The sequence below is a fragment of the Epinephelus moara genome, chromosome 24, assembly GCF_006386435.1.
Source record: "Epinephelus moara isolate mb chromosome 24, YSFRI_EMoa_1.0, whole genome shotgun sequence".
Classification (NCBI taxonomy): Eukaryota; Metazoa; Chordata; class Actinopteri; order Perciformes; family Serranidae; genus Epinephelus; species Epinephelus moara.
The window spans coordinates 33,118,073-33,146,070 of record NC_065529.1 but is presented as its reverse complement, the minus strand read 5'-3'; the positions used below and the strand labels follow the sequence as shown (position 1 = coordinate 33,146,070).

General features: G+C 40.4%; 1 protein-coding gene across 1 annotated transcript in view; it reads right to left on the bottom strand.

Annotated features, from left to right (window-relative positions):
- Positions 1–27,121, bottom strand: part of col2a1b (collagen, type II, alpha 1b) — a 69,859-nt gene extending 42,738 nt beyond the window's left edge. The window contains exons 1-18 of the mRNA XM_050039028.1: positions 26,760–27,121; positions 22,471–22,677; positions 21,072–21,088; positions 20,633–20,665; positions 18,344–18,376; positions 18,032–18,085; positions 15,252–15,353; positions 13,812–13,889; positions 11,637–11,681; positions 9,322–9,375; positions 7,818–7,871; positions 5,965–6,018; positions 4,048–4,101; positions 3,900–3,953; positions 3,670–3,714; positions 3,496–3,549; positions 2,111–2,155; positions 1,863–1,916 (exon numbers count right to left, since the gene is read on the bottom strand). Of these exons, the coding sequence (XP_049894985.1) occupies positions 1,863–1,916; positions 2,111–2,155; positions 3,496–3,549; positions 3,670–3,714; positions 3,900–3,953; positions 4,048–4,101; positions 5,965–6,018; positions 7,818–7,871; positions 9,322–9,375; positions 11,637–11,681; positions 13,812–13,889; positions 15,252–15,353; positions 18,032–18,085; positions 18,344–18,376; positions 20,633–20,665; positions 21,072–21,088; positions 22,471–22,677; positions 26,760–26,850 (1,128 nt within the window). The 5' untranslated portion in view covers positions 26,851–27,121. The remainder of the gene's footprint in view (positions 1–1,862; positions 1,917–2,110; positions 2,156–3,495; positions 3,550–3,669; positions 3,715–3,899; positions 3,954–4,047; positions 4,102–5,964; positions 6,019–7,817; positions 7,872–9,321; positions 9,376–11,636; positions 11,682–13,811; positions 13,890–15,251; positions 15,354–18,031; positions 18,086–18,343; positions 18,377–20,632; positions 20,666–21,071; positions 21,089–22,470; positions 22,678–26,759) is intronic.
- Between the last annotated feature and the right edge of the window lie 877 nt (positions 27,122–27,998).

The following is a 27,998-nucleotide window of genomic DNA, read 5'->3' as shown; positions in this document are numbered from 1 at the left end:
AGAAGTTGCTACCATGGCGGTGTCTTCAGGTTTTCAGTCAGATATAACCCAGCTCCTCCCTAACTCCACCCTCTCATCCAAATACAGTCACTTCTGGCTCCGAAAAAAACAAGATGGCAACGGCCAAAATAGAGTGAGTGCAACACTTTCATACTCTGAAAACCAAGCCCACTGGAAGGGGCTGAAACACTAACTAAATGTCTGTCGCTAGCTAAAACATCAGATTTCAGCATGCCATTATTTAAGCAACAAATGTCTAGCAGAGAGGAAAATGTATATTGACAAACTCAATATTGTCAATTTATCTCAGTGTCCCCTTTCCCTACCTCGCTTATATTGAAGAAATTATCCCACTGAATGGTCAGAATTTGAAATTATTGATCAAATCACCTGCTAAGATCATATAAGATCAGAACCAGGCCTTGCATCAAACTCTCTGCTTTGTCTGGCCAATTTAGCAACTAACTTTTTTGTGAGTGTCAGGATCCCTTACTTTTCCCATTCTTCCTGCTGATGCTACGTTTCTTATTGCAGTCTGTATCCACATTTGTCTTCCTAAAAGCTAAAATCTTAGTTCTGGGTTCTTTACCCTGTTGTTAGTGCATCCCACCACACAGCAGCTTTTAGGCATTTTCTGTTGTTTGCTTGCAGAGGAAAGTGACAAGGAAGCACATTCATATAATACCAAGGTCATTGAAAGCGATGAGTTGTTTTCCCCTCTGGTGTGGGTGGGATTTAATTGCACTCTGTCTCTTTGCCACACTCAAGGCTTAAAAACAGGAGTCCACAGACCAACGGGTGGTTGGTTGGGTGATGTCACAGTGGGTTCACAGTTGGGTTACATCCTCTTAGTTCAGGAGCGCGGTTTATTCAGTGGAGGTTCAAATAGGCGTGTTGTTTTTGTCTAACTAGCTTTTTACTGTGTTAGTCTTGGGTCTTGTTTATACTGCAAAGCCTCGCTCATAGAGTGCAGAAAGGAAATGACTAAAACGAGGCTGTTTTTCATGAGCTCTCAGGCTGTTAAAGGTACGACACAATAACGTTATAGGAGAGTTTTAACATATCTCACCATGGGACACTTCCTCGAATATTAGCAAGTCGCACAAAGACACACATTCACACACGGGTTCACAAACTCTCCTGCAGACAGGCATAAAGTGTTTATGGTTGTAAGTTGATACTATACATAAACACACACACAGACGCACATTTTCACATCTTGAGTGTAGCTTGCCTCGATTACTTCAAGGGAAACTCCTGGATTTTGTAAAGAGATACTCCATTTGTAATTCCTAAAAGATTTCCCAAACTATCAAGGAGCCTGCAGAAGAAAGCAAACCACCAGCTCTGGGCCCTGGAGCACAGAACTGAGCCTGTCTGCGAGTGCAGGAGGAATAAATCAGATGCAAAGCAGGGAGAGAAAAGAAGAAAAAGACAGTAAGAGGGAGTGAGAGAGGGAGAGCAACACTTTAACCCCCCTCCTCCCTAATTTTCCACACAGATGGAGGCTTAAAGCACTTTTCAATGCAGAGCAGCCGTCTCAGATTTCACTTAAGCATTTCAACTTGTCCCCACAAAATCCTCCCTGAGCTGCATGCCGCCATTTTCTGAGATATTAACTTTTTAAAATTTGATTTAAGGAAGTCTTATACACAGAATTCATAAAACCCACGATTTTGCACCTGCTTTACACGCAACTTTGTTTTTGTTGTGAAAAAGTCTAAGGTAAGAGGGCGGAAGATCAATTGTGTAGTTAGTTTTCTCATAGAAAGGAAGGGACAGATACAGACATGGTTACTTACTCTGATTCACAGAACAAACACAACACAGGAGAAGAGGAAGAGGAAGTCAGGGTGACTTACCTTTGAGCCAGGAGAGCCAGGGAAGCCTGGAGCTCCAGAGGGACCGACAGGGCCCTATAGAGAGGGAAAGACAGTCTGTCAGCTCAGCTATTAATAACTGACACATCCAGGTGTGGAGGTGAAGAGACTACAATCATACTGCAGTGGGGGTTGTGTGTGAAGACGTGAGGATAGATTTCATACGCAGCATTTCTTACTAAATCTCAAAGGATTAAAATGAATTAAATGAAGATAAAAATGATACTTACAGGGGGACCAGCAGGACCGGGCAAGCCATCATTTCCACGTGCACCCTGAAATAAACACATTATCAACACATGGCATCAAAAACTTTGGCCCTGTTTTAGACAAACTATTCAGATCAGGACACTTACAGGGGAGTACATTATTACACCTGACATATTGAAGTCCTTTGAATTATAGTGCAATTATTTTGTTAGAAAGTGCCAGTTAACAAGTAAAAGAAATAATCTGATTTAGAATATACTCAAAGAATATGCTCCACAGCATCTTATCTAATGGTTCTCAACCAGGGGTTTGTTTTCACTATATAATTCGCTCTAAAAGTGAAACCATTGTCAGTAAAAGTCACAGTCAAGTAGTAGTAGTCATTAGGGTTGGGTACCGTTCACATTTGAACCAGTACAGGACCTGTAATTTGGTACCATTACTCAATAGCACCTTTTTTGGTACTTTACCTTCTTTGTAATAATCAAAATGTAAGTTTCAAACTAGCTGCAGAGGCAATGTATCACACATACAGATAATCTTCTGTCTCTGTCTGTCTGCTTATGTATTAGGGTTGCAGTGATATACTGGTTTTAAGGTATACTGTGATATAAAAGTTAATGGTTATCGTACTGTGTACATTTGCTCATCTACGATATTGAAAAAAAATTGCAACTGGATGGAAAATCTCCCCTTTATTTCAGTTATTTTCAAAGAGGACACTTTTCACATATACTTCCACTAACAAAGAGTTTCAATTATAGTAATGGAAAGTTTGTTTGACCAAAAATAACCCTTCCATTTTCATTCCTTTAAGGGTCATTCTGACTGATAATAATATAAATTCTTTAAAACTGTGATACCGGGATATTCAGATGGTTATATCGTACTGTGAAAATCTCACACACTTGCAACCCTATTGTGTATATATGTGTGTATGTGTGTGTGCTCATCTAGCAGTGCTACTAGGCAATTACTAAAATAATGGCCGACAGAGCTCCATAGCTAACCCTCAACCCCACTATTTTCACCTAGACGCACTCTCAGGTACAAAAACGTCGATGGATTTAACGTGAATCTGTACTCCGTAGAATCAACATAATTTGGTTGATAACCTTAGAAGTACTGAGTTTGGTTCCCAACCCTAGTATTCATAGTGAGTATTATGATAATAGGTTTCACTTCCTCCACAGTTATCTCCTCAACTGTAGGTGACAAGTATTCTGTTCTGGTCTAAATCATATCTACTGTAACAACCAAAATCTTTGAAGTGACATCTTATCAAATGGGGGTCCAATATGTGTATCAACGTAGGAGTCGTTAACACGAGAAAAGTTGAGAACCACTGATTTAATCCATCTATTGTGAATCAGAAGATAATTTTTAGATAAGAGACGACACTCACAGCAACTCCACTGGGTCCAGGACGGCCTCTCTCACCAGGCAAACCGCGAGGTCCCTGTGTAGGTGAGGGAGATGACAAGAAACCTTATCAATCACTTCACCATCATAACTGAAACGACATTTGCATGTCGTTTTTGTTTTCATGTGTTGTTGTTAAATGTTCAGAGTTACACACCATTGGTCCAGGAGCGCCATTCTCACCGGGAGCACCAGCCTCACCCTAAAGACAGAAAGAAATATTTGAATTAGTTATCTTGGCAACAATTACTCTTCCTTGAATCAATGAAATACCATTTCATACCAATTGTTGCTGATGTTTTGCTAAACCCTCTCTACTTGGGTCAACACAGGGTGCAAACAGAAACAGAAGTGATGCCTTAATTAACTGGAGAAGTGAAATCCCACCTTAGCCCCAACAGCTCCAGTCTCTCCCTTTGCACCATCAAGACCTGGATAGCCCTGAAAGAAAAAGCAGAGAGGCAGTGCACAGTTAGGAAAATGATAAACAACCAGCTAATATTCCTGGAAAACATTAATAGAAAAACAAACTCACTCTGTGTCCCTTGATGCCAGGCAGGCCAGGAGTTCCTGGGAATCCTCGAGCTCCCTATGATTCAAGAGGAGAGAGGATGCAAGAAATTAATATAGAGACAGTAAACACTGACATGCTGAATGACCTTTGTTTGAATGTCCAATCAAGACGTCCCATTATGGTTCAAAATAGTTCTAAAATGAATGTTTTGCAGATGTCACATGGCTGTTAGCTGGATGTCCTTCTAAATACATAAATATTGACCCACATGAGACTCCCGGTCCCCTGGGTGAAATACTGCTTTATCCATTCATCAACCACAACCTTATCTTTGTAGTACGTTACCTAACTTTCTGGCAAAAAGCCCTGAAGGCTATCCTCCAGTGTGCGATCAGAGTCAGCTTGGATAAAGACTTTTGACTCTTACACACACCACAGACTTAAAATGATGAGACAGGATTATTAATCATGTAGAAATACATAAATGCCATAAACATCTTTTTTATGTTTAAAAAATGGTTGTTGCTTAATACTAGTGTTTGGGTGTGGAGTGGACGTCACAGTGTGGCTGTCTGATCACAACCATTTCACAATTAGATAGACAAATTGTCAATAAAATGTTATATGTAAACCAAAAAAGTATCTGCATGCATTTGAAAACAAAGTCACCATCTGTCTGTCTGCATCATAACTGCATTGCAGTTTTTGGCATCTGACCAGGAACATTTTTGGCTAGTAGGCTTGGGCGGTATCTCTTTTTTCATACCTTCATACCTTTCTGATGATAGAAGTCATCCCTTAGATACTTATGTCCCGTATAATAATGAATAGATAGAAAAACATTGCTCTTCTTGCTGTAGAACTTCGAACACTTGTTGCTGCAGCGGATACTGACACATCACTGGACTGAACAGTGATGATGTGTTGAGTAAATTAATGTGGCTAAAAACTGCTTTTGTAGATGGAAGAATTCATCTCAAGGTGAAGTTATATGTGGCAATACTCCCAAACAGGGGCTGAGGCAGTTTTCTGTTTTCCTCACCACTCGCAGTAGCCATCTTTCTCAGTTCAGCTGCCTGTTTCACCAGTAGAGACTGACCTCTGGTGGCGCATGCTGTGCACTACAATATATTTTGTCTATACAGCATCTATGTATCAGTTTAAGAGGAAAAGAAATGTTTGTATTTTTGACGGTATTGTAAATCATATTTTTGGGATTTGTAAATACTCCGGCGTACTGTAGTACCTTGATACCACTCAAGCCTATTGGCCAGGGACATGATGTCACATACTGCCGGGCAGTAGAAGGAAAGCAGGTAAAGCTAGGAGTATAAGCTATCAAGATTTCTTCCTCTAGGTAGGAGCCAGTGAGACATATTAAATCAGGATAGATATCCCCCTCCACATTGGTTAAGTGAGATTTAACACATTTTAAAGCAGTTAACCTATTTCAAGTTTTGGCTCTCTAATACTGTACACATGGGATCTTCAGACCAAGAAAAAAAAGCTCTGATCCCTGGCTTTATATGATAAATGACGCCATCTGTAACTCATAACGTAATTATCATTAAAGTCATTTACAGATATTAACTCTCTAATAATATAGAAAGGCTCAGTCTATACAGTGATCCATCATTTCTGTCAGTTATGTGAGCTGCTTTATTGTATAATCAATGCAAAATGTAAAGGTGCTCAGGAAGTGTGAGGTGATTATGTTATTCTCATGTGACAGCATCACTGTAACTGCATGTGAAGCACATTAGAGCGTAGAACTTCAGATAAATCAGGCCTGTTATCAGGCTGGTTGCTGGCCACCAGAGAGACAAACAAAATAAAACCTTACAGTATATCAAATGTGACTCCTTTTCAGCAAACAGCTCAGTAATTAAACAAATTTTTAAAACAACCAGAATGAATCAACAGCCTGAGAAATCTCACCTGAGGTCCAGCAGGTCCACGTTCGCCTGATTTGCCAGGTTTGCCAGCCTCACCCTAAAAACAGAAACAGATTATTATTTTAGGAAATTATCAATTTATGAATTTCCTGCAAGGGTTCAATGTTTGAAATAGAAAATACTCTGCATTGTATTTGTTGTAGTTGATGTGATGGATAGAGTGTGCACTCCTAGTGGACACATTGTGACATGTCTTGTCTGCTGCCATCATGTGGCTAAAAGTAGGAATTACACTTTGAAGTCTGATCTCTGCGTCAGATGACTAAGCAGTAAATGTGTCAGTTTATTGTAGCATTTCAAACACAGATAAATGAATAAAAAAAATATGTTAAAGATCCATCCATTAGTGAACTTTGAGTGCTGTGTTAGGTCAAAATAACCAGCTGCAAGAGAAGTAAGTAACATGGCAGGTTGTGTCTATGACTGACTGATACAGTCTGGCAAGTGATATATAATTTAAAGGTATACTATATAGGATTTTCATAAAAAAAAAATAGTGTTTGGACTTATACAAAGGTGATTCCTCTCAGTCATTACTTATAAACCACCCACAATGTGTGGCAGTGTATTTATCTGCAGAGACTCTGCCCTCTGCCTGTATCTCATTTTCTTATTGTTTTGCTGTGTTTTGGACATTCCTGGGCGCAGGTGAGGTTTAAACTTTATAAAAGGGTAGTGACCTGGTGCCAAACTGTAAGTAGCACTCATTCAAGAGAAAGCTATGAAAATGGTGGACACAGCGCAGAAAAAACTCATATATAGCGAGGTGAAACGGCAAGCGGATGAAGCTCGTTCCAAAGCAAGAGTGAATCGGGTTGGCTTCCACTGAGTGTAATTTGTCAGCCAGTGGCCAGTGTTTATCAGCTGATAAACAACGTCCACCCACAGGGAAAAAGCCATAGTGAATTTCCTAGTTGACAAAGAATTGCTGGCATATGCAGTGATTTTCAAAAATGATTTTATGTAAGACTGAATGACACTGACTTGTTTGTGTTTGTATGGGCCATGTTGTGATGCAAATGGTGCTCCCGCCACTGAAACTAAACAGTGGATCTAGCGGATATATCAGCTACAATAACTGTCAAATGGTGTGCAGACTCCACCTACTTGGCGCAATACAGGTGTACGCCAGCATGATAATGGTGCGGACTCAGTTACACTTTTGCTTGTGCTACTGTTTGCAAACAGTAACCAAAAATTCCTACATAGTTGTTGTGTGAGGACTGTTCTTTTTGGATTTAAACTGTTTAGACAGTATAATGAAAAGAACATTTGCACATTTACTTAAGCCCCATATTGTCAATGGAATTAAAGCTGCAATAACACTAAGGAAAAAAACACACACTGTAGATATGGCTTAGAAAGACCAATAAGGTGTTGAAAGTATTTCAATATTCAAAACTCAAAGGTACAAAATGGTAGACCAGTAAACTAGAATAATGTTGTTATGTTTGTAAAAATACTACATGAGGGGGTAATAGAGGACAATACAATAATTTATAATGGGAACACTGTGCTTTATACTTTATGATAGTATCCTTAATCAAACAGACAAAAATAAAAATGGGTTTTCATGAGGGTAATTAATACTCATCATAATTCCCCTACAGTATAATAATCACGAGTGACACAGTATGTCTGTGGGTGGAGTCAGAAAAGGCCACAAGCATTTATTTATCTATTTTTGGGTCAAATTGAGTTGATATCTTAAAGGATAAACCCAGAACAGATGATATGAGGACAGTAGTTAAGCTTCACTATGTATCAGCCTTGTCACAATTTATGTGTATTGGGAATGTATTTACAGTTTTATAAAGTTGTGACAGATGCACTTACATCATCGCCAGGTTTTCCAGAAGGTCCAGGGGGGCCACGGGGACCCATGGGGCCCTTGAAGTGAAGAGAAAACAGCAAAGGTGAGACACAAGATTCCATTCATAACCAACAGAGGGCAGCGTTACACAGTTTGACTCATAAGTCTTAGCAGGTGGTGACAACTCCTGCTCCCTTTAACTTTACAACCTGAATCTGAAACAGATTGAACCAGGATTTCTAATTATTGTTAATCTAATTGCACAAAAGCTCATAAAAGGAATTACATTCCTAAACAATAACAACAGCAAGATTCTAGATGACAGTATGTTTTTGATGAGTAGAAATCATAATCAGCAACATGTGTAGGCAAGATAGGCCAAACAGTTGGAACAAATACTTCAGTATCCTCCTGTGTCCATCTTTCTATTTTTCTGTTTGCTAGTTTCTCTTTTAGCATTTTCACTTAATGCGTGTTGATATGTCAAATACAGGTGAACGACTTTAGTCTTTCTTTTTCTCTGTGTTAGTCTGTCGTTGACTAAACAAAAAACATTTTTAAATTGCTAATGTTGAATAAAACACTGACCTGCAGCAGTATAGAGAACATTATATCAACAATACCAGTCTGATTTAGGTAATTAAAGGCATCTTGTTGGTAATTTTCTGCTCTTGTGAACTCAAAGGCTAGACAAATCATCTCTGGTCTTCACCAACACCTCTGTGACCCCTCTACAACTGTCAACTTATTTTCTGGAAGGAGGCTTGAGTTTAATCACACATAATGATGCACTGGAACGCTTTAAAAAGAGAAGGCACCTCAGAGGCTGCATAACTCCACAGGAGCAGATTAACACAGCAGTGACCCTGCATTGTCTACCTGCTGAGGGAACGGGAAGGACAGGGGAGGGTGGTGCTATGATTTCTGGAAGCTTAGGTGAGTAAGGATCAGCGCGCAGGTAGAAAACTAAAAGTAAAACTTTGTAGGAAGAACAGAAAATGAAAACTGAAGGAAATGAGTTGGCCTTCAGTCAGAGAGGAGTTATGTGAAGGGTAAGAGATTATCTGAGGGACGATATAACAGAGCAGGAGAGCTATGATTAACATTAGAAGCTGTCAGCGAGACGATGGGTAAAAACAGGAAAAGAGAAGCATGAGAAAACTGCAAAGAAGCAAGTCCAACAGCAGAGGGCTAATTCATTACCCTGAGCTTGTACCATTAGATGTCAGGTTTGGGTTTGAGACATGAGCACTGTAAGAACTGACTCTAGAGGACTGTGAATGCCGAAACTGAAGGAGCTGTCTGGTCAAAAAGAGAAGGATGTAGAAGTTAGCGGTGAGCAATGAAAGTTTAGAAGGTGTTAGGAGACTTTATGGAGATGTAGTTCAGCTACAGTGAGGTAGTGAGTGGCTGAAGTTTCCACATGAAGAAGAAACGATTTAAAAAAGGAGAGGAGGTTTAGAGGCTTTAGAGTAGTATTTACAGAAAGTGAGGACTGGATGGACTGGCACTGTGTGGGATACTTACAGATTGTCCGGGCTCTCCAGCCTCTCCTGGGTTGCCTTGGAAACCTTGTGGGCCCTGTGATGTACAAAGAAGAGAGAGGCTGTTTGAGGAGAGTGAAACTTTTTTAATATGTAGTGCCTGAGAGGAGCTAAATTAAAACTAAAACTCAAACAATAGGTCACTTAGTCGAAAATGAATCACGAACTGTTTTGATAATTGAATTATCATTTAAGTAATAACTTTAATGGGTACCTATTATGCTAGCACATGTTTATATGCTTTAATGTGCAACAAACACTTAATTTTCTATGCTGGAACACTTGTTTTCACCGCTTTGTTTGAAACACTCCATTTAAGCGCCTGTCTCTTCAAGCCCCCCACCCAAAAACCCCAGTCTGCTGTGATTGTTGCAGGGTCCTCTGTATCTCAGTGTCTCTGCACCGTCATTGCAGCCCAGGGTATTACTGTAGCAATGTATAGCGGCACTATCTATTGTGAAAAATCACCAATAATAGCAGGAATATGACCCATAATTGAGGAGAAGTGGAAAACATCTGTAACCAAGATTACGTATTTCCCTGACATTAGCATGTAGCTACATGTAGCAATGTAGGCTATGTAATGTAAACATTTTTAGTCACATGCCTGAAGCAGATTACCTAACAAAGTAATCAATCATGATTTGACGTCAGCTTGTCATGAAAGGAGGAAACCGTCAGAAAAGGAGTACTCAGAACGGTCTGTAGCCTGAGGCTTTTCCTCACAGGGATTACTTTGCTTACATCATGGTAGGGCTGGGCAATATGGAGTAAATCAAATATCACAATATTGTTGACCAAATTCCTCTATCACTATTGCAACGATATCGTAGGTTGACTGTTGGTGCTTTCACAAAATTCTAATGCAATGAGATTTTTGATAACTAATCATTAGTAATGTGGATATAATGACTAACAGCAAGTAATAAAGTGGCTACACATCACTTTGCTGTAATGTAATGCAGCCTTTAAAACCAGGAAAAGACAACACTTACGATATTATATCTAAAACCTAAGATGATATCTTGTCACATATCACGATATCAATATAGTAACAATATATTGCCCAGCTCTATCTTATTTTTTGAAACTTTGGCCACGTTTAATACGAACACCTGACACTGTAACTTTATATATATGACAGAAAGTAAGAAAAAAGCTTACTGGCTACAACTTCTCAGAATTTGTCTGCTATGATTTAATAGATAATTTAATATATTTGGGTTTTGTTCTGTTGGTCACACAAAACAAGCTATTTGAATACCGGTAAGTCAACTTGGGCTTGAGGAAACCTATTATCAGTGAATAATCAGTAAAAAAATAACTGTCAGAGCAGCTGATTATGAAAATAAATAATTAGTTGCAGCTGTAAATCTTACTTGTAATGACATATGTTATTGTGTGACAACTGGCATATAGGTTATATTACAGACTGGTTTGTAGTAAATCTGTTTAATTTGTAGCTAATTGAATTGTATATCTTAATTTGCAGTTTGATTGAAATGAAAGTTAGTTAAAATGCAGTAAATACTACATATATGCAGTATGTGTGGCAGTAACAAGTAAAACTACACCAACAGTTTACAAAATTATTTCTTTATACAACTGAACACTGTATCTTGGTGTCTGTTTTGTCTCTGTTACACACTGCAGCTACTCAAATTACACTGCTTCCCTACAAATGTCATGTCATCTCTTTTGAGGGAGTCTACCCTGTTTGAATCCTTTCTAAAGCAGTCAAAGGTGTCCAAGCAGAAAATCTTTCTCTACAAATGTGGGCTCAGGGTGATTAAACCATCAAGTTGAGGCACGTCAGCTGGCATCGCCTACGACTTAATAGCTTTCCTCAAGAGGATGGGAGGGCTCAAAGAGCTACAGGTAGATCTTGGTTGCGGGCAAGAGCAGGAAAAGGCGGGGTGTGTGTGTGTGTGTGTGTGCGCAGTGTGTAAACCCAGTAAGCTCTGTGAAAGGTAAATTGTCAGGTGTTCCACAGTCTGCCAAGGCAGAGGAAAAAGCCCTGCAGCCTGCAGCTGTGTCAGACGCTCGCAGTTAAAACATGGCTGTGTGTAAACACTTATCTCTGACAGCCTGTGGTATGCTTGCCTTGTTGGAGTTTTCAAAGTCAGCGGTCATTTTGGGGTCATTACTGTTATGAAGTAGACAATGTGATGTATGTACACAACAGCAAGCACATTACAATTATGAGATTTAGCTCAGCCTGTCTGTGGCTGGACACAGGCTCTAGTCTACAGGTGCACCCGGCTTGTGTGTTGTCTGAGGTGAACAGGAGGTACTTACAGGTGATCCGGTGGGGCCAGGTGGTCCTCTGGGACCCATAGGGCCCTGAGGATAGAAAAGAGACAAGACACAACATCAGTCTAACAACATATAATCACATCCTTCACAAATACACACAGTTAATCCACATAGACACATAAGACAGGCTTGAGTTATTTTTTCTACATTTTGCATGTGTGGGTTTTGAGGGGAAAGGACGAATTTTTGTCTACTTGAATTCTGTGAGAAGCTATAAAATAAAATCACCTGCTTTGGCCTGAAGCTACACAAAACTTAACGGCTCGACTTGTCAAATCCATAAATCGTTTAAAATTCCTCAGCTGCATTTAGACTTTCTCCTGCTCCCTCTTTCTTTTCAATGTCAAAGCCCCCTCCTTCTTCTTCCTCTCAGCTCTTTTTCCCACCTGTTGTGTGTTTCTGTAGTTGAAAGGTCACCAGTAGTAGCGCTGTACTCTTAAGAGGAGTGTTTGAACTCTACATGACTTCTTACACTTTGAGATGGATTGAAAAACAACATAAAACTAAAGTGTTTTAGAAATTTTTCATCACTAATTTTAGACTTGAGGCATCAAAACAGGAATCGAGATCTCTTCAACTAACTCCTCTGCGACTGAACGTTACTGAAGTCACACGGCAAAGTCATTTTTACTTCAACTTCATGCATCACCACTCAACAAGAGAAAATAACATTCTGTGGAGGTGATGAGCCAAATCCTCATTGCTTTTTTCTCTCTCTCTTATTTTCTATCCCACACACACATACACAGAGAAAATCAGCTGCTCAAGGAACGACAGGAACTGTTAAAAGTTTCAGTGAAAAATGCCATGATGCAGATTACTTGTGACAGCTTTTCCTCTTGGATAAAAACATATTAATTTCAGCTGGCTTGCTTTTATAAACCCGCTTTTTAAGCATCATGGTTACACTGAAAAAAAAAAAAAAAAAATCAGGGATGGCGGCCAAAGAAAACGTCACAGGGGTTCTCAGAAATGAATGAAAGTCACCTTTCAGTGGGTGTGGGAAGCCTTTAACCACAGTAGGTAGAGACCTATCAATGGGACTCTATACTGTATATGCAGGTCTTTTGAATGTGTGCGTATGTGTATGTGTGCATACATTTCAACAGGAACGTTGTTTGGTATGTAGGTGTACGGATTTGGGGAGGTGTATAAGGGGTTATAAGCTCGACCTGTGATTTAACATCAGTCCAGTCTGTTCTGTCACCCCCCCCCCCAAAAAAAAAAACGCCAAAGTAAACGTGGGCCGCCATCAAAAGGACCCAGTATTGAGGTGAGCTCTCAGACAGACATGTGGAAGGACAGCACAGGAGTGAAGCCACACAGGCTGCTGCTAGCTGTGAGGATCTGATCAACCCCCCTTCTCATTCCCCCCCTTCCTGGCTTCTCAAACCTCTGCTGGGCTGAGACTCTGCCAAGCTGCGCTGCGGCTCTCTCAACCAAAATAGCTCCCAGTGTGCTCCTCGCTCCGTCTCGGGCAGGCTGCCATGCCAGCTAACCAACAGCAGCAGTGGTTTTTCATGGGCTTGAAATATAATGATGATCAATGGCTGCTTCCTCAATTTATAAAATTACCCCTCTGTACTCCGTGTGAGGTGTTTATTTTCCATCAGGACCCAGAACTTTGCAGTTTCTTGTCTCCAACACTGGGGGGATGACTGTTGATCTCTTGAATATCTCCCAAAACAGTGAACAAAGGAGGGGAGAAAAACATAGGTGTTGCTACAAATTACTGGGGTTAGTCTTGAATTGGTCGTCTTCCATGATTTTTAAATCCTACATGGGTCTCTTCTCTCCTGGTGAAGAATGAAGATGATGACATCCATCTTGTAGTTTTCATATTTGATAACCATGTGATGCTTCTTTTCCTCATAAGAGGAAGTTTATGTGCCCTTCCAGAAAGGTAAAATTCACAAAAAATGAAACTGGTAGGAATTCAGAGTTTTGTTTAAAGATGCTTCAGAAGGGTCAGAGGGCAGATGCGTGCCAGCACAGATCTTAAACCTGGGTTTTCAAGTGAAAAGACTGACTGTGCAGTAATTTCTTCTTACTCCTGACCCGTCTGAGACTGTAGCATCCAGGCAGTGCGTGAGCAGCCGGCTGTAAAAACAAAAAATAACATGGAAATGGCAGCAGGCCTCATCATCGCTCGCTCACCATTGGTCCTTGCATCACACCCATCTGTGCGCCGCCAGCCTTCTCGTCGAAGCCACCAGCCATCTGAGCAGCAAAGTTCTGGAAAGGACAAAAGAAAATAGATCGTTAGAATTTTTATTCAGATATTCAAAGCTTGTTTAGGTGTCTTTCGTACATATTATAACATCTCAGTGACATTAAGCTTTTAACACGAGAACCGCTGCATACCTAAAACCGCCAACAGGTAAAATATGCCCGCAAACATTTGCCTATCATTGGTCGACTACAAACATGACGTATCATCTGAAACATGGAAGTAGCTACATGCCCATTAGCCACTTAGCACAATCATTACTGCTTTGCCGACAGCGTCATTAACAGGCGGCTCGCTCAGTGTGTGACGTGCACTTGTAGATAAAATATAGGCCTATATTAATGAAGGTTCATTAGTACGGTTTTGTATTTCTCTGTAATGTAGCACAGTGTTAACAGTGTTATTGATACTATTCTTTCTCACACCTTCAACTCAAACCATTGTGTTGCCCCGCCCAAAATATATCATTTAATAATCAAATTAATATCGTAAACATGCCGGCAACGAGTCGACTAATGGCCCTAAATGATGACTATTGGTCAACTAGAAAAATTCTTAGTCGGAGGCAGCCCTAGGAACTATGGATACAAGGTTAATGCTAGTAGTTGTGGTCCCTTTATGCTACACACAAAATTACAAATAAATTATATAATAATAATTAACTTGAGTTGAAAAAGTCTGTCTGATGTTCATCCAGAAATCTCATTCTCTTGCCTACAGAAGGCCAACAGAAAGTGAGCAGGGTGGTTGCACCAGCTTTAAGCTTTGAACTTTTGTTTCAGTGTTTATAATGCAAAATTCAAATATTTATCTTGGAGGCCTGTCATTTATTTGCAGACTCAGGAGGATGCTGTGTCACTCTGGCAGGAGAGAGGATCAGCTTTTAATAGATAGTGAGCAGCAGAGCTTATTAAGTCAATCCTGATGCAGACAGAGGAGAGACAGAGGGCATGTGAACACTTTTCATCTCTCTCCTTCACAAAGAGCCTCCTTGTTTCTCCCCCCCTAAAAAGTCCCCCCCACCTCCCCTCCCCAAGTCTATCATGCTGCCTCCTGCCCTTCCACCTCCCCTCCCCACAATCCACCTCCTCCCTCCTTTTCTCCTCCAAAGAATGAGAGGCATTCGATCTATTCTCCCTCTCTGCATCTACTCGCTGTTGTCTTTCTGCCTCCTCCCAACGCCAGCGATTTTCCCACATCTTTTGTGCTTTTGGATTCTTTCCTTGCTCCATTTTTCCCATTCTCTCTGCTTATTCCATCCAGTCAGAGCGAACCCATTCTTGGCCTTGCATCAGTGTTCAACCTGTCAGCTCCTATGCCTTCAGTGAATGCAACCCCACCCCTACTTTACGTCATGGGATACTTACTCCACCAAGGCCAGGGGGTCCATTAGGTCCTGGAGGTCCAGGGGGGCCGGGGTTTCCGGGGGTGCCAGGCTCACCATCTCTGCCGCGGGGACCAGGGCTTCCCTGAAATGGATAGATAATATTACAATCCATAAAATATATTAAAAGGACAAGAATGTGACCCAAAGTTACATCAGTGTGAGCACTTGGCTTTTGTTGTGACTCATACCACATGATCAATCTGAGTCTGAGTTGTAAACTGACATGACCAAATGATGTAAGCTCTTAAAGGAATAATTCACCTGCCAAATGATCATTTGCACATCAGTTAATCACCCTGTGTTACACTGAGTTTGTGAACAAAAATGTGTTATTCTTGCATGCCTTTACAGTGAACGAAGAATCCAAAAACTGAGAAAATTCTTGATGTCTTGAAGTCATAGGGGGCCATATTAAACAATAACATCAAAACATCAGTTTACAAACTCTCACACATCTCGTGCAGTATAACCCAAGTCTCATTTATCCAGTCGTATACTCAGTACTACATTTTCACTAACATGTTACAATATAAAACACTTCTGCCAACAAGCAGGGCGCCTGAGCGTGTCCGAGCACGCTAGGGTTGCAGCGATATAAGGTATACCGTGATATAAAAGTTGATGGTTATCATATCGTGCACATTTGCTTCACATTTACGATATTGAAAAAAAAAAAAAAAATGCAACCGGATGTAGAATCTTCACTTACAGTAGTAGCAGTTGAGTCGTTGAAACTTTTTACACATACTTTTATTAGCAAAACTGTTTCAAATTTTAATTGTAGTAATAAAACATTTGTTCAACCAAAAATAATCCTTCTGTTTTCTTTTCTTTTAGGGTCACTCTGACTGTTAATAATATCAATTATGTAATACCATGATATTGTGAAACCGCGATATTTTCTAAGACGGTTATCGTACCGTGAAAATCTCATACTAACACAACCCAAGAGCATGTGCATACACATGAGCAGCCATACATGAGACTGTTTGCATTATTCTGTTTAAAAATTATAATGTTTCGGAAAAATGCACGTGTTTGAGAAGTACTGAGCATACGACTGGATAAATGAGACTTGGATTATACTGCATGAGTTGCATAAGTTTGTAAACTGACATTTTGATATAGTTGTGCTGTTGCTAAACTTGGTCCCCATTGACTTCAATTCATGAAGAATGTTTGCCGTTTTTGGATTCTCCGTTCACTGCGGAGGCATGTGAAAAACAAAAGTTTTCTTTACAAATTCAAAGTAAGACATGGTGAGTAATTTATATCCAAATGGCCATTTTGCTGGTGAAGTATTTCTTTAAGAACAAGTCAGATCTATGTATCATTTGGTCTATAAAATGCGAGAAAAATATTTTGAAAAAAGTGAAAATTACAATTTCCAAAACATCAAGTTGACATTTTCAAATGTCTTGTTTGTCCCCAAAACCAAAATATATTCAGTTTGTATCACAGAAAACAACCATAAACAGCAAATATTCAGATTTGAGAAGCTGGAATGAATTGACTTTGTGACCAGCTTAACAGTCATCGATTAATTTTCTGTTGATCAACTTGTTGATTACTACCAATAATTTTTGCTCTACTTGAATATGCAGATTATGTAATGTGCTTTTGATGACTAAGACCACCAATTTCACACAAAACACAAATGGAAATCACATTTCATTAAATAAATATCATCTCAATTTGTTGTTATATTAACTTCAAACACACCAAGCTAAATCCGGCCGACTTTATAAGTATATATTTGCACAGGAAAGTGTTAAATAATAAATGTTTCAAGTCACCATTGATTAATGTCAGGCCTTTGTGCCAATATTTGAACTGAGAAGTACTTTGGATAAATCATTACACGGTTGTTGGCAGACGATGCACCACTGGACTACATTTGTCAGATCTTGTTGACAGAAGCCTAATGCTCAGTTGAACCTTGTCCAAACTGCGCTGACGGCCTACAGGAGTGAACTGGACTACACCTGACCGGCTGGTGGCACACAGAGAACCATCAGGGCTGAAGTTTGTCTCCAACCAAACTGGACATTTAAAGGTGAAAACAACCCGAAAAAAAGAGCTTAGACACTTACAGCACTGCCAAATATCCAACTCAAAACAAGATACAGAGGTTGTAGAGCATGCTGATGATTTATCAGACCAAATCAGACTACCTGGCATACCTCTGTGCATGTAGTGACAAATTACCCTGCAAGGAAATCCTGAGCAAAGAATGTGCTGAACACCTAAAAGGCTGCTCAACCTGTGCTCGCCAAAACACAGCCCGCCTTGTGCTCAAATCTGCATAAACAAGATAACTACAAGACATAAACTCCTCGCCTGCGGCCATTATCACATCTAAGTGTTGTTACATTAATGCAATGATCAAAGCCTGGTAAGTGTGGCGACGCTGATTTCCCACACTGACTGACTCGAGGCCTTTGAGAGAAGCGGAGGGTTTACATTATGAGTCTCCGACAGTCCCACATCTGTTAAACAACCCAGACCACACAGCCTAATGGAAACGACACATGACTAGTTAGACTGAGCTGCTCAATGAAAGGCTCCCATTCTGCAAACCTGCAAGCTGTAGCAGATACCCCATCCACCCACCTCACCCTCCAAAGACCTAGAGCTATCAGATTCAACAGGACATACTGTACTACTTAAGGGGAGCGCAGTGTGGGTCCCGTCTGTGGCGTGAAAATGACAGGATGAGTTGGAGTGATATTTTTTTTATTTCTTATTTTTCAAACTGACCTTCTCTCCCTTGTCTCCTCTTGATCCACGGGGTCCTTGCTCTCCTGGTGGGCCCTGGTGGACAGGAGACAGTGAAGTAGTCAGTAACTTCAGGTGTTACCTCATCTACACGTGAGCTGCAGCAGCTGCTGTGAGCTCCGCTACTGTTCTGTCAGATCAGATTCCATATCCCGTCACTCTGACTGCCAGTTATATTTAATACGGTTACTCCACTGTAAATGCTGTCTTTTTCTATCTGTGTTCAACTATGCATGAAGCAAACTGTGGAAGCTTTCAAAAGAAAGATATAGAAATGGAGAAATTGGTGCTTACCATTGGGCCAGCTGGTCCTCTTGGTCCTACAACCTGGTCAAGCAAAAGAAAGAAAACAGAGGAAATGTAAGATGTTAGAAAGTGTTACCTTTAATCTCTGAGGTCGTGTAAACATAGCATATATAGGCTCGTTGGGCAAACTGAATCCTCTTTAAATTTCATCCTGCTACTAAAGCTTACATTCACCAGATGTATTTGCACACGTGAGGTTTAGCTCTCTTTGCACACGGAGGGGAAACATTATCTTTCCCCCATCAGAGCAGGCTTGTTAATTGCTAATCTCTTTGGGCAAAGCATTATAAGAAACATACAATAAACAATGCCTTCTTATTTCCTGCCATGAACTTGTATTCCCTCAGAGGGGTAAAGCATTTCCAGGTGCAGCTCTGCAGCAGCAGCAGCGGCAGCAGGAGCAGGGAGTTTACTCTCTCTCTCCACTATGGGGCTCTTTATGGAGGATTGTATGGAGGCCTTATTGTGCTTGGCTGTCTTCCTGACGAGTGGGCTAACAGACCTGCCTCTTCTCTCTCTCTGACTCAGCCTTCTTACTTTCTTAGACTGCTGGTATTTACGCTTTGAGTTCTTCAAGTTATTTCTCTAATTACTAAAAACATTGTGTACACACATCCACAGACAGGGATGATCTGCTGCCAACTGTGGTAAAATGTGACCAAGTGCATTTACAAAAATGAGGAACTTAACTATTTCCATTTCAAACTACTTTATAGTTCTACTCCACTACATTTCAGATGGAAATATTGTACTTTCTACTCCAGTATTAGGGGTATAGCTAGGGTGTTCTGACACCTATACCAGTATTGGAAATGCCTCCGGCAATGCCTTAAATGCTACATAGGGTATCAGCTGTTATGCAAGTCTATGCATGGATCCAATACCACATTATTTATCAATAAACTTTAGTAGTGTCACACTTGGATAAAACGGTAGTTTTCCCAGGAACTGATTCTTCTTCGCTGCTCTAAAATGGTTACCTACAGCCACTGACAACTGCTGTCTTAGAGTGGCAAAGACAAATTGATTTCCGGCAAATGGTGTAACATAAGCTGTGAGCAAATGTCAGCAATTTGGCAATATTTTACACTGGAAAAAAGGAAGTTCCATGGCTTTCATCCCTTACATGTATTTACTCATTTTCCACAAAGGGTTCAACCTGATTCATGCCATACAACAATGATAGCAGGTATTCCACATCCATACAGGGTTGGTATACAGCTGATTACATTATTTTTATTTAAGCATTGGTTTAGGTATTGGAATCAGTATTGGGAAGGAAAAACGGTAGCGGAACATCTCTAGGTGTAATGGTACATCAATCTGGATTGATTATATTGACTTAATATCACTGATGGTGAAAACATTGACACATATCGTCATCTTTAAGATTTGCCTTTATTTTGAAATTCCCGTAGCACGTCTATGTCACCATTTCCATCCAAGCACACCTACTGTATGTCCTAAACATTTAAACAGTGCTAGTGACCAAGCACCAGACAGACAATGACGAGCAGCCAAGAAAAAGACAATGACGATATATAGTAATATCGTCTCATATCGCAGCCAGGCCCCTGAATTGAATTGAAATCGTATCGTAGCAGACTTTGGAATATCAGCAAATATCGTATTGTTGTTGAAAGAATTGATACAATATCGCATCATGATGAAACCTGTGATTTACACCCCTATCCAATATATTTATTTGACAGCTGTCATTACTTTTCAAATTCAAATTTTACACACAGAGCATAATGGGTTTATAAAATAGGATACACTGGTCTATATTAAAATGCCCATCAGTGCTTAAAAAGTTGACAGTAGCATGCTAGCATACTTTCACATTCATGTATTGGTAAAAATCCAATAGTATATCTAATAAAATAACACTCACAGAGTCCATTATTTGCACTTAGTCCTCTTACGTTTAATACTTGAAGTACATTTTGCAAATAATACTTATACTTATGTGACAGTACATTTACTTGTAATGGTGTATTCATATATTGTGCGAGTCTGGACAAAGATAGTTGATTGCCATTCCCAGCTCGTCAAATACCAACACTTTGGTTGGTATTTGGACTGAACCACTAACTCAAAGCGTCTGCATTTGACGCCCTGAGGACGAGCCTGAACAATCCACTATCATTCTCCAGAATCACATTCTCCACCATCAAGTAAAGGATCTGAATACTCTAAAAGAGATCTTTATCGCAGATTTTAAAGTCCACAACTATTTACTAGTAAAGATTTAGTGTTGTGTGGTGTTGTACTTACATCGGTAATGTCTCCGGGTTCACCTTTCTGACCCTGGTGTTGAGAAGATAAAGCATAAATGCATCAGGATTAGAAGTACGAAAAGATTTTCCAACATTTTTCAGTTACGTCTTTTCTCACACATATTTTACAACCCTGCTCCTGAGTGACCGTTAGATAAGTTTGAGGGAACTGGTCAAGAGCAAAGGTTGAAAATAAGTATCCCCCACAGTATCGTTAGAAACATAAATATGGCACACACAGTGTCGAGGAGGAAATAACCATTATCTGTCTGGCAAAGGTCTGTCATATCAAAGCATCATCTAAATCCATAAACTACAGGGAAGTCCTGCAGCACTGATACGAGTCTGGGACAGATACAGATTTAATTGCAGGTGTTGGACAGCTTCGATTCATACAAACACACAGAGCATCTTATTAATACCCTCCGGTGTCTTACCTTGGCTCCAGGAACTCCTGTTATGTGGAGAGGCAGGTTTGAGGGGAGAAACAGATCACAGTTAGCACAGTGGTTTACACACAAGCAATTCATGAGCGCTATACAGTCTTTCATAGAACCCCAGAAAGTCTCTACGTGCTGATTGCCAATTGTACTTTCTTAACCTACTCTAACGACCACCACCAAATCATATGCGTGGCACCCAAAGAGCCCATCAGGATTGAAAAAAGTGTTGGGTGAATCACCATCTTAAGCAAAGCAAAAGCAAAGCAGCTGCAGGTAAAAGGCAACAATAGGAAGCAAAATAATTGTAATAGCCGATTTCAGAATATTAAATCTGACATAGGCCACGGTTGGATTTTTGTTTTTCATATTTTAAAGCATTTTAATAAGCTCTGCTAAGTAGCAGTATTAATAAGTTATGACATTTGTTTTAGGCAGGGCTGGGTATCGTTGAGAATTAAAACGAATTCTTGATGCTGGTGCTGATACGATTCTTACTATTGAGGACTGATAACATAACAATTCAAACAGCCATACAAGGCAAATATCTCCATAAAATAGTCTAAAACCAGCAAAATTTTGATTTGAACCAGGAACTACCTGGTCACACACTGTGTAAACACATTCAGCACTTGACAGTGTTCCACCGTCAGTGGTCTGGACACATTTCAGGTAGTATTGAGTAAAGTATTGAGGTTCGATAGCCAGCCCTATTTTTAGGTGGTTGATGACTTTAAAAAGAGGCTGTACATGTTATATACTTCTATGAAGATAAGCATTTTATAAAGCACTTTAATCCACAAGCATGCATTGCAAACAGTGAGACATCTGATTTCACGTATGCTCCTCAACTGGCTGTGCCTATATTTCCAAAGCTGACCAAAGAGTTCCTTTTTTATCTGGACAAAATGGCCATTTTAAAGTGTGGCAAATATTATAGCAGAGCGTCACAGTTTTTGTTGCCATCAGATCTGCAGAAATCCTCAGAGAGGATATAGAGTAGAAATGTGAGGCCGTGTCTGCTTGACTGAGGTATTTCCTTAATGACTCCCACATGTTTTCATGATACTCAGGGAAGGAGAGAGTATTCAAACAAGATGGGGCCAAGGTGAGCCAGCTATGGAAAAATGACGTTGAGGTAGCATTTCACTGAAATCTGCTCAGATGTGTCACTGTTGTCGTTTATTTTGCATCATTTGTTTGCTTTGGGGACAGAAAACTGTATTCAAATCAAAGGCTGACGTACACTAACGGCCTGATTCAACGTGTTAAATAGTTAATGGCCAGCCTTTGATTAATACCAAATCGTCCTTGTGTCATTTTCTCCCCAAAATAAACAACATGATCTCGTAGAGTAATTTATTTATGAAGAGGTGTGAGATAAATAAATTACGACCAATGGGTGGAGGCTGGTCAGCTGCGCAGATGGGGCAACACTCTCCGAATGGGATTTCAGGTTTGGGGCAGTCTTTTAGCTCCTCGCAGACAATTTCATCACACAGGACGGTTCCAGTGTCACACACACAGATGCGACAAGGCTCTGGTTTCCATACGTCCTTGTCGCTATAGCGCTGTCCATCTTGTATACAGCTAAACTCATCCTCTGTGTGTGAGGTCAGAGCGAGGGACACACAGAGGCCCAGGCAGGTAGATGGTGGGAGGAAAAAGGAGATTATGCATCAGGCATGAATAGCAGTCACTGCAATGTGTTGCTCATAAACAACAACTACTGTTGTTGTTTAAAAGCAAAGTAACTTATAAACATATGTAAACAAAGCAAATAATGTTTTGTTTAGGTGTTAAATATACACAGAGTGCATCAGCAGGTATCCAAATTGTTAAATATGTTGAAAGCTTAAACTTTATTAAAAAAATAACCCCAAAACATATTCCTCTTAATAAGAATTGAATTTGATATTTCACTGAACTGGTTAGGATGGGCAGGTGGCTACAAAGGAACCCTGACTGTGATCACCCTCACAGATACTCAACTTGCTTTGCCCAGGGGCCACTTTTGCAAAATGACTGGGATCCAGGGGCCAGTTAATAAAGAACAAACTTTTTGACATTGGCTTTCCTCACTCTTTGTCAGGAGGCAAATCTAGTTACAGCAGCTCCCTGCAGGTCAGGTGTGTACAGGGGCACTTCTAGGATTTGTGGATATTCGGGGCTCAGCCTGGACCTCTGTTGGGGGTCCGAGGAATCCTCCTCTGGCACTTTTCTTTCCAATAAACAAGCTCTATGTCTTTTTATGTACTCTGGCACCTTATATACAATCAAAGTACAAAAAAATTTGATAATGAATTTTATTTCTAATGTGAATTATGAAATGGTCAGCAGGCAACCTGGTACCCCATTGCGTGCCAGATTTGGCCCACTGTCCATACGTTGAGTATTACTAATCTACCCATTTCATGTAGATGACAAATCTATTAATGTTTAATTTAGATATCTTCTTATCAATATAACTTATACAAATACAAATACGTCTTCTGGGGTGTCACAGTGGCGTATGGGCTAAGGAGCATCTACGTTAGGACTTCAACAGACTATTATTTTCATTAGCAAATTATTCTGCCTGTTATCTTCTTGATTAATCCATTATTGATTTTGTCTATCAGTGTCAGAAAATAGTGAAAAAATGTCCAAAGTGATGTATTTAAGTTGCCTGTTTAATTCAGCAACAGTTTAACAGTCCAAAACCAAAACATATTCACATAACTATTATGAAAAATAAGAGCATGAAACTGTCACATTTGAGAGGTTATTTGCTGTTTATTGCTTGAAAAATTACTAAAATAACTAATCGATTAACAAAATAGTTGCAGATAATGTTTTGCCAATTGGCTAATGGATTTATCATCTAATTGTTGCAGCTTTATTCTACGTAAACCACAACTTTTGCTGTTCAAATCCAGCTGTTGCACCTCTGTTGCATGTCACCCCCTTTCTTCCTTCAAGTTTTGTGTCTTCTTTTCGACTATACACTATCAAATAAAGACTAAAATGTCCCAAAAGTCATCTTAAAACTAAAAAAAAATCTAGCCATCATTCCATTTATCAATAACCAACACTGAGTCCAGTTATTGAATTAATGCACAATCATGCAACCTCTCAAACAGCCTCAGGGTGGCAGTCTAACATCACAGAATCACAGTGCAGCTGCAGGAAACCTCCAATAACTTCACAGGAGCTGGAGAGACCCAAATTCCTCGACAAGTTAAATATAGGGCCAGTTTACATTGCGGGAGACTCCCTAATTCACTGCAAAGGAGACAGAGTTTGCATTCAGTACATGAAAAATGTTTGGATTTTTGTGTCCACAGCTTGGCAAAGAGAGCCAAGCTGAACGTGATGGAGGTGGGGCCTGTTTCAATACAGGTACTGTACTCGCTTTAAATCACACCACTCAAGAGAATTTAACAATGAACTCAGTAATTAGCCATATTCCTGCTCATTTTCCAGTCTGACAGCTTCCTTAAAAAGTCAACAGAAGGCCAAACAGTTGCTCAAAGAAATGCTCTGATTGGAGCCACTGAACCTGCACCGAGGGGTGAGAGTGGTCGACGCACCAAAAGAAAGGCCTCAGGGTTCAGACTGCTGAGAGTGTGAGAGGAGAAGGCGCAAGTACAGTAGCTATATTTACCTTTGAGCACTGCTTAAGTCTAGGTAACCTGACGGACCTCAGCAGCAATGAAAGAGGTCTTTCTGGAACGGGACAGAGTGGGCAATTCACAAACTATCGCCTTGTATAAACACGGGGCACATTTTAAACCCCATCTGGAAGCCATAGCTGTGTCAGATGCCAATTCAAACACGTTGGAGAAAATAAAAACGCTCAGCTTTCATGCTCATACCTTGTGGGTTTTGACATTTAGTTCTACAGGCCTGGATGCTCTGTCAAAAGACTGCACCTGTCCTTTGTCCATTGACTCAAATATGAAAGATTCTCCTGATATTCTGGGGACAAGGGCTCCTCTGTGTGCTGCAGAGCTGATAGAAAGCTGGCTTTTCGTCACTGAGGATAATTTGTAAGTCTCCTCTCTCCCATGTGTTGGCAGCCATGCTGTTTTCCAGGGGAGTAAAATGAACAATGAAATTGTAAAGTGAATCCAGGTGTACTCCGAGGACAGTGGAGTCATCTCTGTTTTCACTGTGTTTAAGTGACTTTTAGGCCCTAAATCTCTTCTTCCCTCATCAGATTAACTTTCTGGCCTCCTCGCCTGCGTGAATGCTCAGTCAGTGGCCTCAAAATTGAGTTTAAGAACTGACCCCTGTCCCCTCTGAGTGATTTTGGGCCATTAAGCCTGCTGTGCTGAGGTCACAATCAGACCTCTTCACCACCTCAGCGTCCCCCAGATACATTTCTGCCTCCAGTTAACACTGAGGAATGAGAGCATTATATCCAGGTGACTAAACTGCTGAAAGCATAAACTGAGAGTATTTCCCCCATTTTTCTCCTTCTTCTTTGAGAATACACATTTTCTTTGCTTTAAAAGTTTGCTAAGCTTGACTCACTGGAGCTAGGATTCCTCAGAGTTGCAATAATAAGGTCACTTATATTTTTCCAATCACCTATCTCTGGCACCTTGGCTCTGTCTCTCTCTGGGCTGACTGTCACAGCTTATGGGTAATCTTTTACGCAGATGGAAATCCTGAAATCATATGGAACATTATTTCTGGCTCCAATCTGCTGGCGTACCTTCACTCTCAAATGTCTCAAATGTCTCTTGTGGATACTAAAATCAATAATGATGAGGAATAATCCCAATTTTATTCCAAAAAAGAAACCCGCAGAGACAGTAGACAGTCTGCAGGTATAAAGAGTTATATAAGGGCTCTTGGATTCTTAATGGGGGAGAATATTAAAATGATGACTTTAAAAACAATTTATTATGGAAATTTCGGCCATTAGTCCACCTCTCCGCCCCAACAAGCCACGATCCGCCTGGATGCCCTCTGACAGCAATGGAATGTGAACACTTTTCACCAAAGGCCCCTGAGCCTGACCACCTTTCACTTTTCGCGCATCCCCTCCCCCTCTCACCCTCTATATTAAGTGAATCTGCAGCTAAAAGGAGTCTGTCAAGGCCTCTAAAGCACCCACAGGTGTCCGGCAGCTTAACCTAAGGCAGAAGGGGGAGGTAGGGTAAGGCAGTGAGCTCTACAGTAAGGGATCAAAATCGTATTATTTTCGCTTTCCAGAATGTAAACCTCAAGGACAATTAATAAATACTGCAACAATGAAATGACTTAGATAAAAAATAACTCCACAGAAGCCAGAAAACAAACAGCTCCAGCTCTGTGCGCGTCATTTTGCGCAAACTTGCCACATCTCCCCATCCGTTTCATCACTTTTACGCACGTCCACAGCTCTGATATGCAGAGTTTTATCACACCTTGCAGGTACAGTAAGATCAGCACTCTTGGTAGACAGAAGGTCCACAGTTATCATTAATCAGAGAAGTTTTCATACAACAGAATATCCAAACGATCATGAACTTTCTATGCGTAAAAGTTGCGATATAATAACCAAATCACTCCGAGCACCAACACAAGCACTGAACTCTTTAAAGCTCAGGTGCTGTGCGCAAAGATAAACCTGTTGCAGAAGAACTCTCTTTATGCACCTTACGACAACTTTCTTGATTACAGCTCTGTAAGAGAAATAAAACTGTCACTTACGGTCGTCCTCTTGACATCTTACAACGGCTAATAGACAGACTTGGGTTGCTACAAGTAGCAGTACAGTCCGGGAATCCATAAAGCTCAACATGTCTAAATATTAGACATGCAGGGCCCGTGAGGGAAAAAAGAAAGGTGCGAAGTTATCGGAGGCTTCTCTCAGTATTTAGTGTGTGTGTCCCCAGTTACAAAGCCGAATTCGACATTCACAGTTCCCAAAAACCGATGGGGGGAATCCAGCGGCAGGACCCGGACCTGCAGCAGAAAGTCAGCACCGACCGCTTCGGGCCAGACGCTGTAGTTTTATGTCCCCGTTGCCTTCAATGAATCTTCGTATATTCCCAAATATCAGCCCGGCCCCTTACCCCCCGTCAGGCTGAAATCTGAGCCCCGTTTCCCTCCCATTCTGTCTCCCAGGTTCCATTATTCCAGTCCCAGACCACTCCTTTCTCCACGTGCTGCTACTGAACCCAAAAAAACTGAATACCCCCCCTTCTAAGTTTGGTGCCATCCCACTTTCTCCCCCGCCTTGTTCATCGAAAGCATAGCGATGTCAGAATCACTTCGTTCCGCTAATTGAAGGCGCTTCTTCTATTCGCCAAGTGGGTCTGTGACCTGTGCACAATAAATAACCTGCTGCAAAGTGTTATACCCTGTATTCTAACAAGTGCTGCTGTGCAGAAAAATAACAGACACTGTCATGTTTTACAAGGGTACGTAAGTGTGGTGATTATGTACATTAGACAGTGTTCTTAGGTTGTGGAAATATGATAAAATACAAAAATTACACACTACCACAGACACAAAAAGTTACTTTTAGGATAAGCAATCTCATATCGCTGACACAAACAAAATGTTAATGTGAGGAATAAAAAAGACAGAAAGCGACAATGAGCTTACACCACAAATACTTTATGATAAGGGTATATGATTAATGTTTAAATACACAAGTGATGCATTACTAATAGCAGTTTGCTGCATGATAATGATAGAAAAAAGTGTTTTGAAGTCCCACAACTCAATATTAAATGCTAAGAGAAATATTAGTTAATGTGGTTACCGCACACTTAATAGTCCATAAAGTTATAAAAGTTAACTTACAGTCACCTTAAGTTGTACATATATTAACATGTGGTCACGTAGTAGAACAGGTAAGCACCTGAGATCAGTCTAAAAAAACAGCAAATTTCATACTTTGTCTTCATGCCACAAAAGTTCATAACATCCTGCACAATGGAG